Genomic DNA, 16,259 nt, shown 5'->3' with positions numbered 1-16,259 from the left:
TATTCAAATAAGCTCCTATTTAACTCTTCCTATACTGAAAACAGAATATTTTGGTTGTTGTTGTTCGCAACAAATTACTCAAATCATTACAATCACTGCAGTTAAAATATCAGAGCAGAGTCAATGACCTGTTCCAGTGTAGTTGTTTGTCTGGATAGAGTGGTATGATTGCGAAGACATTTGTACCCTCCAGGCATAAACCTGCACAAAGAAAATAGCCTTTGTAATTTTTTTTTCTGCGGACCATTCCGAACGGTTTCTTAGCCTATCTCTTGGCCTATAAAATATAACATTCACTTGAAAGTGTTGTGCTGACCTTACAAGAGGATGTTGTTGATAATAATATAACAACATTTCTAGCAAGCAAACAGTAGCATGGCTTCTTAACCTAATAAAAGTGTGTTGGTATAACGAGAGAGCGAAGCGTGTAGAGAGAAACCAATATCAGAGGTTTGATACGAAATAATATGTATACTGAACAATTGCTAGAATCACTGTGTTCACAACTGATCTTTTTTTTATATAAGAATAAATAAATAAATATTTAAATGATCAAAACGTGCTGCACTTACTCTCTGGTCTGTGGTCACTGCAAAATTATTGATATAAAGCAGATTTGTCCACCAACTTCGTCGACACGTGTTTGTTATAGGATCAACAGTCTCGTGCCAGAAGGGTCCAGACCCAAAAGCAGGGAGGAGTAGTGCTAATGCAATAACGACCATGTAGGGAGGCGTTAATCTGAAAAAAAAAAAAAGCAAAACCAAAATATCAGAAGGGTGTGCAGTTAGTTCAGTAATTAAGTATTATCCAAGGTGTTTGTGATCTTCTAACTCTCTTCATGAACTCATTAGAAATACATCCACCTTTTTCTTTTTTTTGGTGGGGGGGGGGTTGAAACAAAGAAATGCGTTCTTACACCAGCGTAAAGAAATGCATTGATATATTCCACATACCTGACGAAGCGCCTGATGAAAAACCTAGGAATGCTGAAACTTCCGAATCCGTCAACGTACTGCAAGGTCAAATAGGCCAGCATCACACCGCTGTTAGGGAGAAAAAAAGCGCTGATTTTAATATTCTCTTCATTTCATGTAGCAATAATGTCATGCAATATCAAATGTAAGCTAAACTAAACATTTTTATGTCCGAAAAGAGAAGGAAGGATCAGATAATGAAACTTATGCTCTCTCTCTCTCTCTCTCTCTCTCTCTCTCTCTCTCTCTCTCTCTCTCTCTCTCACACACACACACACACACAAACACACACACACACACATTAGCATTATTTCAATCCAGATACATAATTCTACGACAATTTTATGGTCTCTTTAAATTAACTTATTCCAAACGAAGTACCATACTGCTGCTAAGAATGTGTTCGAGGTGGAGTTCGTGCATTTGGGTAATAAACTGGAATGCTCTGAATAATTCGAACACAAAAATAAATTTGGTCATTCTCAGATGTGCAGATTAAAAAAATATGTAAGTATATCAGCAGCACGTGAGCTGTATACAGGTAGGGTGAAACGGATACACATATCACGAGATTCCCTTTCCTCCCCTCTCAATATAGGTTGATATTTATGCTACTTTCATTCACAACCATCAACTGTCCCCTCTAACGTATATCTTTTTTCTTTTATTTTTTCGCATCTTATTTTTTATTGTTTTATATACGAACAACAAAACAACAGAATATATTCATCGTCATCATCCTCATCATTACCCATTCATTCTCTCACTTCGAGGATTTAAGCCTGCTGTGGCCTGTTTCAGCCACATAAACTATCAATAAGTCTCTTAAGGGGTGTCCTGGTCTCCTTTTTCTCGACTGGTTTTTGCTGAAGTACCCGTTCAGGCAATTTTGTGTTTACATTCTTTCAATACATTCTACACAACTGGATTTATAGGTCATTTTTTATATAATGTTTTCATTATTTCTTCATTTATTTTACGACCACATATATTTTGTCATAAAGTTCATTTAATTGCAATTAATCTCTTTTTATCTGAATTACTTTGTTTCAAAAGTTATTATTTATACTCATATATTTCAGCAGGGATCTTATCGCTTCAAAGTCATTGTTTTAGATTTTTTTTTCTGTTGAGATTATCATTCCGAAATTTCTGAATGCTTTGTTCAGATTCATAATAGCATCCAAAATTTTATCCTAGGTTAACTCCTTGATGTATTCATTTCCAAGATAATTCAGCATTCTTATTTACATCACATTATCCTGATCTGTGTGTAATAGCTCTAAGAAAGTTATTTAATCCTTACCTTTCGTGAAATATCTTTAAAACGTTCCCCTTTTTTAGCTTTCCAAATGATTTTTCAAAATCTGTAAATTCGGCTGTACTTTTATATTTTTATTATTAATTTCTGATAGAAAGTCAGATAATAATGATTATTTTTTTACAGATGCGTTCTATGACTCTATAATAAAAGCGTTTGAATATTTTGTAACTTTCTCATTTAATAATTTACTAATCTATAACTGTTACATGGTTTGTAACAGGAATTTGAAATGTTTTCCATTTTCCATTCATTGGTAGGCTGTTCTTTTAGATATCCATAAGTATTCCTGCATATTTATATAATTCCGATTTCACATTATCTTCTCTCGGTGATTTTTCCATGATTTTGTTTTTCACACCTAATTTCAAATTCTGCATTTGTTATAGCTTGATCATTTCCAATTCTCTCTCTCTTTGTCAGAGTTTTTGTAATCGGTCCATAAATTCCGAATAAAAATTTTGAAATCCTGCTATCGAATATCTTTATTTAGATGATTGCAACTTTTATGTGGTGGGTCTTCTTTCATAATCTAAATGCCCAACAGACCTGTTTTTATTTCTCCTTCAGATATAATTTTATTCTTTTTAGCGTTCTGTTTAATCTTCTAATTCTTTATTACCTAATAAAAAATCCGAGTAAGGTAACGAGGAGTGACTTAACACACTAGGTTTGTTAAAACACAGACCAACTGTTGCCCAATCCAATATCTTTTTTTCATTCCAACTTCAAGCTCACCTGAAGTTGCTTCTCCTCTTCGTCTTTCAAGCCATCTACCTCAGTCCTCCAGAACATCCTTCCATAAAAAAAGTATTTCTAAACAACTTTTCGCTTTTCAAGGAAAATATCAGTAGTGCCTTCAATTTTAACTCTTGGCAACAGGTGACACTAATATGCTATTTCTTCTTCTTCTTCTTCATGTAGCTTCTTCAGTGAGAGGATGCAGCACCATGTCCTTCCAGTTCTCTCTGTTGGTGGCCTTTCCTTTTTGTTTCTGCATAGCCATGTGATCCTGTCCATGATCTTATATCCTCAAGCCATGTCCTTCGCTTTTCGCCTCTTGATCCTTTTCCCATAATTTTTCCTTCTAAAACTGTTAGCATCTTCTGTCCTGCTGAACCCCTCAATACATGTCCTGCCAATCTCATCTTCCTCTGGATCATTTGCTGTAACAAAGATCTCTGTGTTCTCATTCTCTGTAGGACATCGGTATTTGTCACATGTTCTGTCCATGGGATTTTCAGAGCTCTCCTATAGCACCACATTTCAAAGGCCATTATCTGTTGTCTTACTCTCTTCTTGAATATCCAGGTCTCACCTCCATATGTGAAAATTGACCACATTAATGTTCTTATCATTCTTTTCTTTGTCTCGATACTCACAGAACTTCTGAGCAGATCTTTATTTTTCCAGAAGGCATCTTTAGCTATGGCTGTTTTTATTTATTAATATGCTACATAAATCTTAAAACTTCTTGGGGAAGGTGTGTTAAAACTTATAGACCTAGTATACTCTAATATATAAAGAAAGTTGTGAAGTTTTTTTTTTCAAAATAAGATAATTTATAACTGATTTCCATCCTCCTTCTGATCAAACAAATTATTTTAATAATAATATGGTCTCATGATGGTTAGCCAATACACAATGCTGTGTTTGAATTCGAAAACACTGCTTTAGAAACTAAACATGGAACTATTTTTCGAATCAGTTCTAGTAGGTTGGTGCTTTTATACCTATTAATATGACTACTACCTAATCATTATTATATTTCTATTTTATTATTAATTATTTTGCTTTATATAATCGTTTTTATCTTATTAAACATGTTTTCTACTCTACTATGTCCTCTTTTCTCTCCTGGAGCGTATAATGCAGTTATTGTTAAGCTGCCTCGATTTATCTTTAATCATTTTTCTATTATTCTTTCATTCCATTAGTTGTAGAAATTTATTCATTTTGAGAATATTTGGGAACCTAAGCCGTAATACCTTTTTGTTCATTTTTGTCTTTATCACTCTACTTTATATTATATAAAACTCTTCTGTTTCGGTAGTTTATCTTTTCCTTTTTTAGTTATTTGTTTTTATTTTCTGTAATTGATCAATTTTAATTCCCCCTGCATTTAATATACTTTTTTAAAAAAATTAATCCCACTTATGTTCCAGATTGCGATGTCATGTGGTTGATGTTGTTGTTTTTATTTTCAGTTTTGTTTTACAGGTTTTTATTTGTAACAACTTTAACAATTGAACTGAACATGAAAATATAGCGAGAGAAGGGAAGACGCAAGGGATATTGGTTCTACACTTAGTAGTTTATCCTCACCTGATAAAAAAGAAGGTATCTATGGCCACATTAGAGTTGAATACTACTTGAAAAAATAAGTTTTCAACGTATCCAGTCGAATCGTGCAGATTACCTGGTGAAAGCAAGAAGAATAAAAAGGTAAAAATATAAAAAGGACATTTTATTAAAATATTTTTATTAAGAAATTAAGATGTTATATATCACTTAAAATACTAGAAACCCTCTTATTTTTCGATTATGTAGAACTTCACTAAAATAGCAAATTGCTTCTTTGGCATATTAAATAGGATATCCATCCGTCAGATGAAATGATCAGTAAAAGTGTAATATTACTGTCTTACAGGCGAGTAATTCTATAATTAATTTATTATCTTAGTCTTCTTATAGAAGACTCTCCAGCAGGAAGAAATCCGACATCTATTTCGCTTCTTTTTTTTTTTTTTTTGTTACGGCCATCAATGCAGTGGTGAAATTCAAAACATAATCACTAAAAACCAGCCCACTTTCTTCCTGGTATGGCCTGTTTCTAGAATAGTTAGTTCTGACGAACTCACCAAGTATTCTTGCTGTAACATAATATCTAGAGCCTCCGTATAGACGAGCCCTTTGGTTGGAATGATCTGGTTTAGATCCCCTCTACGATGTGAGGAACTTTTATGAAGTCTTTTCAATCAAGTGGTGAGTTAGCTGGATTCACACAATATTTACTCCTAGAGGAATGCAGCAGATGAATGGCAAGCTGGCTGACTGCATTTAATCACTTAAAACCCCTAATCAGGGTACTCACTCCGTCTTGGACTGATGAGAAATAGATGAATGGAAAAGGATGCCTTCCTGGAGAAAATGGCAAATAAATTAATGGTAGATTGATCTTCATCTCCCTATGAAACGCCACCAAATTACTTACTAAAAGACAGAAGTAGCTGATACCATGTTTAGTCTCCAAAGTACAGTGCGATTTCTATCCCCCCCTCCTCTATATTTCGTGCAGAGTGATTGATTTCCTTCAAGTAAGTAATATCCTATGGTGAAGACCAATGTTTTTCTTCCGTTCAAGGGTAAAGCACTAAAGCAGTTCCCCCTGATTGGCTTTCAGATAGTACATGAAACCGAATCTGATGGTAACACAGCAGGAGGTTTCCCGAACACTCGACGTATAATCCTACTGCTACATATTCTTTCAGCTTCATATTGGGATTAGAAGTTCCTTCAGTTATCTGGTGGGGAACTCTCCCAAGATTACGATATGGTCTTGACAACATGTTTAAAAAAAGAGGTGAAAGTCTGCCATCAAACTACAGACTCAGTAACCTCACCTAATTTCTTCTGAAAATAATGGATGAGAAAGTAATAAACACTTAACTTCTTCGCTACATGGATGCCCCCAGTTAATTAATGACCACGGCTATGGGTTCTACCAACCTAAATCCACAGTAGATCCCCTAATTTATATCGACCACCGCTGCACACATGCCATAGAAAGGTTTGGAGTCAGCTGTGTTATTACCCCTGACATTTCTAGAGTATTTGATCATTCTGGCATGGAAACGTGCTCATAAAATTGCCGATCTTTAGTATGGCTTCTTCTCTCTATCTCTCTAACTGAAGAGCTGTTTTCTCTCCGGTTGCTCACTTCGAATCATAATGGATGGCTTCCTCACCTACCCACTTTCTCTTATATATAAATGATCTTCTCTCACTGACCAATAACCTTATTCATATCTCCACTATCGCTCACCCAATTCTTCCTATTCCACTTTATAAACATCGCAGTTCCCATAAACATCCCAAGCTCCAAGATATTCTACAATCAGCGACATAAACACAGACCTTCATGATGTTCTTCAGTGGAGAGAATAATCTGGCCAATCTCAATGCTACCAAATTATAATCCTTCCTTTTCATGAAAAAATGGATTCTATATCATCTTCTCTTATCCTTGGTATTACACTAATTATTACAACAGATTACATTTCCGTTTTATCTCTAGCTTTCCTAGTAGAAACAATCACATTAGTAGCTTTCTCATCCTCTTGAACACTTGACAGCTTTGGCTGAAGAGGCTGCTTTTCACCCAGCCAGGTACTAAATTCCCTCAAACTTTCCCTCATCCTTAAATGTCAGACAGAGGAAGGCAATGGGTCGGATTAATGATCGTTCTCCCATTCGTTCATTTCAACCTTTCACCTGTGTGATTTATAATACATGCATCAATTATTATTAAGTGAGGAATTTAATCTGGTAGATAATTTTAATTTTAAGACGAAATATAAACACAAAATATTTGAAAAATATTGACACAGTTCGTAACACATTTCTAGATTCAAGGGTTAAGCAGTATAACTTCAATAAACCAGAATCTTACGTAATTATAAAACATACTCTCAGTAACAAATTATGTAAAAATTATTACTTAAAACTTCAATAATAATTTCTATATTGGACTCTCTCTCTCTCTCTCTCTCTCTCTCTCTCTCTCTGTATCTTTCAGATTTACTTTCCGATTTGAAATATACTGAATCGCATTAAGTTTCTTCTTTGGGAAAAATTTCAAAGGAATTTCTAAACACGATATTACATTATACTACCTGCTCTTTCCTTTTTCATAAAGCCCTAGTTGTTTATCCGGGAAAAGGTATGAATTCAGGCTTACTTGCACTCAGTTAAACAGTTGCTTTGATATATAAGTAGAAGGTGTTTAATAGTTATCTCCAGAGTTCATAGATGGCGCTGCTAGAATCACCCCCCCCCCAAAAAAAGCACATACAATATGGGCATTTTGAAGATATTTCCAAATATTTGCATAGTAACGACATTAAACGATCAGTTGACATGTTATATGCTATTTAGTGCTGGAATTTATGAAATTGCTAAAAGCCATCATTGATTAAAAGTTCATAATAGACATAATGCCAGAATTGTCAGTTATACGCAAAATATTGCTCTAATTATAAATGATTTACTAAATATACAATAATAACAAATACCTATATAAATAGTTTATTATTATAAACAGTGAGGTTCGAAATTTAAAATTAATAGAAAGAAACTCTATTTAGAATTGAAATTTCTAAGTTTATAAAAAGAATATGCTCTGTTGATTCATAAGTCTGTAGCTCGAACATATAAGTCATATGTCATTTAAATATGCAAACGTTTATATTTATTTACATTGGTTAATCAACACAAGTAAATGCTTCGAAATGAAATATTATTTTAAAAGTCTGTAATAACTTAGTCTAAAGCACTTTGCCAACCGGATGACAAAACCGATTTTTGAGCTGAGTTGGTCATTAATTAAAAATTTGACACTGAAATAAGTGTAAATCAGGAAGGCCACCTTCAACAAGTGACCTTCCTGACTCATAATATTAAAGCGGGATTAAAAAAATCCCTCTTTGTCTTTAAAACTTATGTGAAATAAATGGGAAAAAGCGAGAAAGGTTCACGATATTTACATTTTGCTGTAGTATAGTTCACGTAAATTTGCCCAAGGAATAGTTGAGATAAACAACAACTCTAGTCTAAGATACGTACTGTATATTTGCATATTGCCATACAAATAGTTGTTTCCCAAGATGATCCAAGACATGCACACGAATCGCATTCCGTGCAAGCATCCCAATCCATTTTGGGGCACATCAGTATCCAGAAGAAGATTGGCATTTGAATTCAATGAAAATGCAAGGAGTATCTTCGAAATTTTGTCTGAAAAAAAAAAAGGGATTAGTAAAACATACTGGTATCAAAATTGTAGCAACTCTAAATAAACTGCAAAACTCCATTTGACAATCGCACACGAACAAGTCTCATCCTTAAAGTATATAACACAATTTAAGCTCCCTTGCATCTATGAATTTATTATTCATATTATTATAAATATATTACAATAAATTTGTATATATTTTTAACAATTTATTATATAATAATTTTTCATTCTAATAAATTTAATGTATTACACCTCATTAATCTGTACACAATGTTTAAAGAGTCATCTAATGAATACGGTATAGTGCAAGCATCAAGTTCTAATATAATTACCAAGGTCGTTCTGATAACATCGTTTTACATCTTCTTTGCTTTCTTCAGCAAAATTTATTTTTACTACATCATTTCAAAATATTGCTGAGTACATGAAAATAATTGATTACATTTTTAAATGTACTTGTTTTGTTTCTTTATTAAACCTTTTATTTCGGTCTTTATTTGCTCTTGGAGTACATTCTTAAACGAAAAATATTTATTAACTTCTTTCCAGTCAGCCTTTAAACATCAATTGGAGAAGGACCTGAAAGCTCATCTTTGAAAACTCATAACATCAAACTGTAAGGCAATATTTATTTAATAATAATGAAATTTATTAGAAAGAGATTTAAAGATGTATTCCATGCCTTAATAAATAATTAAGTTATATGTTTGTATCCTCCATCGTATTCTATGATTAACTATGCTAAGTGGGGATTAAAAGCTCGATTTCTTCCATGGCTTAAAAAATACTAAAGATCGACTCGCCTGAAACTGGCTAGGAATAAAAAAAGGCTTAGATTAAGCTGTTCTAGTCGATGACCAGAATCGAAATTAAAATATCTAGGATGCGGAAAACATTCACTTCTATAATACAGTTTGTTGTCATCGAGAACACGCACTACACAGGAAAGACTACACTAAGATGGGATGAGATAGGTAGAACGTTGTGAATACACGTTTCTTTGGACTCTGCAATGGCTACCAAGTAGGAAGTGTCCTGGAAATTATTTGCTTCTTATGGAAACAAATAATTTCAAGGGCACGCAATAAACACACAACCAGAAAAGAACTGAATATATTTAAGCAAGTTTCAGTAACGAAGAAGAAATTCTTACTAGCTTACTAGAGCGGAAAACAAAATTTTGAAAAAAAAATTTTGAGCGAAAAAAATTTTGCTCAAAATCCAAAATCGAAAGTGCTTTTAAGGATAACAAAAATAAATAGTCCAGTCGACTAGGCTATGGAATTTATAGTGAAGTAATGGATGAGAAAAAGAGATGTAATAACTACTTTAATACTTCAACAAAAGCAACGACAATATCATCAGGGACTCCTCTCAAAACGTTACTAACCGGAAATAAAAGTGCACGAACAACTGACAACAACAGATGACTGTTATCAGCGGGTAATGTGTAAGCCGTGTGAGCAAGTTTACCAACTACTGGAACGGTAGGGAGGTTTCATAGATTCTAGAATCCATTTTGGTGTTAGCTATGGTGTTATTATCTTCTTTCTAAACTAAAAGTTCTTTCTGCAACGCTATCTTTGGAAATTTTTGAATTTTTAGTATTTTGTGTAAATCCACTCAATCCATACATTTATTCCATACATTTTCAAGCACAACAAGATAATATTAATCTCAATGTTGTATAAGAAAGCTGCTGGAATCTAACTGCAATATTTTTAGACATCTGAAAAAAAAGTCTAGTTGCCTTTCCTTATATCATAAAACTTTTCGGCAAAAATTTCTCTTACGAGCCATTTCAATGTTTTGTAAGCGTCTCAAAATGTTCTGCTGATGTTTATTGAATGTCTCATGTTCAGTTCACATCGAAAAGCATAAAATAAATAGAAATTACAGTCATAATAAATAACAATAAATAACCATTTGATACACTTACTGTTCAAGTAAACTTTAACTTTTTTCACCTGGCTGAATATCTCGTTTATAATATCGACAGCGGTTCCCATAATTACCATTAAAATTAGGAAGCCAATCAGACACCTAAATAGAAATAAATCAGATTTCGAAGTTAAACTAATTTATACGAGTAGCAAATATATTTCAAAATGTAACTCAGAGGATAAATGTGGATAAGCAGTGAAATGAAATTAATTGAAAATGTAAAGTTCATTATACTCAAAATAATAGAAATACCACACACACACACACACACACACACACATGAAAGGTTAAAATAATACAAAGCATTCTACGATGTGTCGTTCTTTTTATATCAATCCCATAGCCGAGCAGTTTCATGACATATAATATGATATGGCAAGAGAGAAGAAACGAATATTAATGTTAATGTGTTTCTCTGGGAATTGGGGGTTGTGTTCGTTGGATAAAACTGTATATGAGGAAGTATAGAAGTATATAGACTGAAGAAAAAGGATGAATCATTAGTTCGGTGAGTTTAGAAGTAAACCTTATATCAATAGTGACCAGCAGCTGCAAGTGTCGTACAAGATTAGAGGAAAGTGCAGGAATAATAGTGGATAGTTCAGTTAAGTAGCGTCCATCGGAAATACCAATAGAAAAGAAATAATGCGAGTGTAGGATGTCTGTAAGAGAGGAGTCATCTGTTAAGTGATATAGATATCTTTTGGATGCAATCAAGCATTCTGAGAGAAGTGTATGGTGCACTATCTCAAATGTGAGAACAATATTCTGAAGTTAGCCCGATTGGGGATTTATAGTGTTAGAAGTTGAAAAGGGGAAAAGTATTGTTTAGAACAAAAAAGGGTATCACGGTTTCAAAGGCTGAAGAGGCTATGGACGTGATGTGCTTATGCCAGAGTTAACCTCAAGAAGGGGAAACTGATCATGGTTGGCGAGTGGAATTTTATCAAAAGTGAGGAGACAGAGAGAGAGAGAGAGAGAGATGAACTTTCTTCTTGGATATAAAAACAGCATCTTTGATAGCATTAAATTTCACTAACGTATCTTCACCCCAACTTCAGAATGTCTATGTATACCGGCCACTGAATTAGAAACTTTTATTTTGCGTATAGTCATGCGATTGCTAGTACCGATCTTCTTCAGTTCTCTACGCATAGTTCAGTGAGATATAGGTCTGGAGCACGGACTGTCTTAGGACTGCTGTACAGTTACGCTCCTTAGACAAGCAATGTGGGTTATTTTTTCACTGATTAAACACCCAGGATATCTCTCTTTTTGAGAAACCAGTCAGCTCCGCTGTTTTCAAAATCGTGTTTCCAAACAAACGGCAATAACAATAAGCTCTTTATGGAACTCCGAAAGATCCTTTGTTTTTCCCATTGTGGTCAACACCGTTGACGTTTACCAACCAGAAGCATTGTTAAATAGTTGCCTACTGATGACGCACGTGACCAAGTATTTTTCTATATACGCTACGTAAGTGATGTTAACGTACATCTGAACAAAGGCTCCTAATTCAGTGGCTGGGGTGTAGTACAGTGGTGGTTAAGCATTGGTGATAAATCTTTAAGCTTGACTTGTCTGAGTATTACGAGGTTGTTTCGTAAATGATAAAAAGAAATGGTCAAAACATGAATGGATGGTCACACAGCGATAACATGAAAATTTCATATTAGATTTTCCATCGAAAAGCAATTATCTATTATCTGCTTTCGTTTTCAATGAAAAGGAAATAAAATTATCCAAAAGAGACAATAAAAACATTCGGCTGTGAGGAATAAGGAAGAGTAATTTTAGTATTCTTACTTAAGGAAGAATAATTTTAATTATTTTCATAATAAGGAAGAAAAATTTTTATTATTCAGGAAGAATGATTTTTACTTATTCGGGAAGAACATATTTATGTTAAAAAACGTTTAAATTTCTTGACTATAAAAGCTCTGGAATGACTTCTAATGGGACTATATTGATCAAGTGCATATAATAAACAACTATGTTATACCAACTAAGGCTGTTTGCATCTTCAGGATACATAACTGATGTAAGGTACTAAAAAGTAAAAAACTGTTACAAACTATAATTAACCGATTCCAATTATATTAAACAAAGAACAGAGCGCGTACAACACATGCATAGAACGTGCATGATATCACTTGTTGTTATTTAGGAACGTGCTATAGTTGGCACTATAATTCAGTTCTGGCGAGTTGAAGGATCTGATAATAAGGGTCTTCAACGAGTAAGATTAGTCCTTGGTTCCTGTTAAGGTTTTGTATACAGCGGGGAACTGCTGTGGCTTCTTTAAAAATTCGGAAGCGGAAGTCCTCCTCTATGTAAAGAATTGTGCTTCTATCCCACTCTATGACATGGTTCGTTCTTGAGAAATGAAAAGCTAACCCCGATTTTTCTTCTCTGTTATTATTGACGTCACCAATGTGTTCTTTTTGCCTAATTTGAAAGCTCCTTGAAGTCTGGCCGATGTAAATCAAGCCGCACGAGCAGGGTATGTTGCATATTTGAAGAAAGAATGGTTATCTTTTGGAGATCTTAAGAATTGCCTAATAGTTTCTGTAGGTTTAAAGGCCACTCGTATTTTATGTGGTCTAAGGAGTCTTGCAATCTTATTTGAAACTGTCCCTAAGTATGGAATAACGATGGTAGTAATATAAGGTATGTCATCTCGTTGTCTTTGTGGGGGGGGGGGGGTCAGAGAAAAGTATCTTGTGGACGAGTCTTCGAGGAAATCCATTCATGGTAAGGTTGGATATCAGGGATAGTTCTTCCTGGAGGTCTTGTTGATCTGTTGTAAGGAAAGAGGCACGGTTCTTCAGCATGTGCACAATGTAAGTTTCTGAGAAATGTGGTGGGAGGAAGTGAAATGTAAATGACGTCCTATATTGGTAGGTTTGCAGTAAACTGAGAGGTTGATACCGCCATTCGTTAGCTTCTTAATTAAAGCGTCCAGAAATGGTAATTGGTTATCTTTTTCAAGTTCTAGATTAATTTGATTGTGTGGTGTAAAGAGTTGATCTTGTTTAGAAAGTCTAACAGGTCCTTTTTTGTGTATCTTTATTGTTTGGAACCACACAAAAAAAGGGCATGTTAGATTGCAAGATTCCTTAGATTGCAAGACCCCATAAAATAAGAGTGGCCTTTAAACCTACGGAAACGATTAGGCAATTCTTAAGATCTCCAAAAGATAGCCATCCTTTCTTCAAATATGCAACATACCCTGCTCGTGCGGTTTGATTAACATCGGCCAGGCTTCAAGGAGCTTTCAAATTAGGCAAAAAGAACACATTGGTGACGTCAATAATAACAGAGAAGAAAAATCGGGGTAAGCTTTTCATTTCTCAAGAACGAACCATACCATAGAGTGGGATAGAAGCACAATTCTTTACATAGAAAAGGACTTCCGCTTCCGAATTTTTAAAGAAGCCACAGCAGTTGCCCGCTGTATACAAAACCTTAACAGGAACTAAGGACTAATCTTGCGCGTGATCTGGAAGACCCTTATTAGATCTCTTAACTCACCAGAACTGAATTACAGTGCCAACTATAGAACGTTCCTAAATAACAAGTGAGATCATGCACGCTCAATGCATGTATTGTACGCGCTCTGTTCTTTGTCTAATATAATTGGAATAGGTTGATTGCAGTTTGTAACATTTTACTTTTTAGTGCCTTACATCAGTTATGAACCCTGAAGATCCCAACAGCCTTTGGTGAAACTAGTTGGTATAATATAGTTGTTTATTATATGTACTTGATCAATATAGTCCCATTAGAAGTCATTCAAGAACAAATTTAATTATTCAACAAAGTTATTTTATTTATTTTAATTCCTTCGAAATTTTTAAGTAAAACTCACCCACAAAAGGTTGTAGACGAGTGGACTAAATGTTAAATACGCCGTAAACCCTGGAGATCAAACATGCAATTTTGTCACTTTAGGCGTACAACTAACCAGGGAGATAGTCTCATACAGAGTGATGAAATTCATCTGAAACCTAAATTCAATTACATCCCACAAAAATGTCCACAGCGGTATTCGAACCCGCAGCCTGTTTGTTAGTGAGAGGATGTGCTAACCGCTACTAGACTGGCAAGTGTATTTGGTGGTGTTGATATTTGCCCTGGACCAAAGTCTTATTCAAGGTGCTTTATAGGATTTTAATTGGGGTCAGTGATGATTACTTAAAACTTTTGCAGTCTCTTATCTTCAAACTGTGTTGCCACATCCCTTGCTTTATGATGCGATACGCGGTTATGTCCATATTTTCCGTAACAGTTATCCAGTATACGAATATAATGTTCGCTGCTCATTTCTTTCCGACATTGTGAGGTTCTTGTCGAAATCAGGAGAAGCTTCTCGCACAACAAACTTAACAGGCTAGACGATACAGCCTATAAAAACAGGGTTTACTTGCAGCCACCACATCCATCTGATTTGAAGAATATGTTCCAGGAGTTTACTTCGCAGCACTGCATATCGGCAGTGAGCTGCCAATCATGGCGAGCTCTGCATACTTCAAATCGAACCACAGCATTGATTAGATGATGTTTGACTTAAACGCAGCAGCCCTTCGATGAAAACTAAAGGTAGAAAATTCAGTATATGATCTCCTTGCACAAGCCGCTATAGCTGTCAGTGAACTTACTGAACTAAAATTTCACGGGATGAACGAATAAAGTAAGAAAGAAACGAACAACTGTTTTAGAACACACTTCTGTCACTTTCTCTAAGTATATGTACTTTGTCTCCTTGTTTCCTTTCGCAGTTATGTAACTTTACCATAATTCAATAACGTCTACCACCGTTTATCTCGATGTTCTAATTGCTCTGCAATCACGCAAGAATTGATGCTAACATGGAGGCTTGTGATATCACCACAATTAGCTCTAAACGATAGTTTCATTCTTAGTATTATATTCATTTAGTCATTCAGCATGAAACCCTTTGATTTTCTGTTATTCTGCTGGTTACACTGCACACCAGTGACATGGTTTTGTTACTTATACGCAGTATTGGAACTAAATAACAGTCAGTAATCTTTATTACAAATCTAGTCTAAAACTAATATACTAGTTTAGGTACATTTAGGAACAGGCTATTAAAAGCATAGAACTAGTTCTAAATACAATTATTATCACAAGTAGGATATAACTATGATTTTGCAGCCCTGTGGTAACTGAGGCTTTCCTGTAAAATATGATGTGCTGGAGCCAAGGCCCCTATAGCTTACTGCTAAGTAGCACCGATACTGATTATCCATGTACAAAATGAAAAGAATTGAAATAGAACTTTGTATCCAACAGGATCAAATATTATCATATTATCATATTAACGCAAGTAGCTGCGTAAAAGGCCAAATATTTTTATGCACTTAAGTCCCCAGTAGGTAAAATGGTAGTAACACTAACGTGTGTTAGTAGAATTCAAATTAAGCATTTCCATCAAACATCCAAGTACACAACGAGAAAAGTGAATCACATCGCCTCAGAGTAAGAATGTCATCTACTCCATCTTTCAATAATTACAATATATAACTTTGCTGTTGTATTTCATGTGAAATTTCAAGGCTTCACTTCAACAATCTCACTGATATTTAAAATTTGCAACGCTTTTGACTGGATATTTTAGTTCTCTATTTTTGCTGAGAAATGCTGCTAATTTGAAGATAAGTTAAAAATACAAAATGATCTTTCAAAAAACTATAAGATAAACACGGGACATTTTTATGCTACTGCTCTGAGAAGACTAAGTGGATTTAACTGGAAATACGTGGTTCGAATTCTATCTGGGATGCACGGAACACTTATCTGGGCTTTTCAAATCAAGGTGAGTTAGATGGTCTCATAAGGAGGTGAAAGATTCCTTTTTTCTGGAATTTGAATTTTCTTATGATAAAACATTGAAAGAGCTAGCAGAATACGTAGATGTGATCAGCGGTTTCTGTCATTACCAAATTTAAGTTTATAAGAAGCCAAGCAGCCCTCA

General features: G+C 34.5%; 1 protein-coding gene across 3 annotated transcripts in view; it reads right to left on the bottom strand.

Moving 5' to 3' along the window:
• The window catches only part of LOC150098042 (nose resistant to fluoxetine protein 6-like), a 352,140-nt gene that overhangs the window by 20,973 nt on the left and 314,908 nt on the right, over positions 1-16,259 (bottom strand). For all 3 annotated transcript variants that reach the window (XM_090406583.1, XM_090406584.1, XM_090406581.1), the window contains 5 exons: positions 10,254-10,357; positions 8,143-8,313; positions 4,624-4,717; positions 957-1,046; positions 573-741 (listed from right to left, as the gene is read on the bottom strand). In XM_090406583.1, coding sequence (XP_090262709.1) covers positions 573-741; positions 957-1,046; positions 4,624-4,717; positions 8,143-8,313; positions 10,254-10,357 — 628 coding nt within the window. The remainder of the gene's footprint in view (positions 1-572; positions 742-956; positions 1,047-4,623; positions 4,718-8,142; positions 8,314-10,253; positions 10,358-16,259) is intronic.

Source organism: Typopeltis vanoorti, chromosome 16 (genome assembly GCF_054136105.1).
Source record: "Typopeltis vanoorti isolate ZY-2024b chromosome 16, IOZ_Tvanoo_1.0, whole genome shotgun sequence".
In the NCBI taxonomy this organism is placed as follows: domain Eukaryota; kingdom Metazoa; phylum Arthropoda; class Arachnida; order Uropygi; family Thelyphonidae; genus Typopeltis; species Typopeltis vanoorti.
This window is presented reverse-complemented; position numbering and strand designations above follow the sequence as displayed.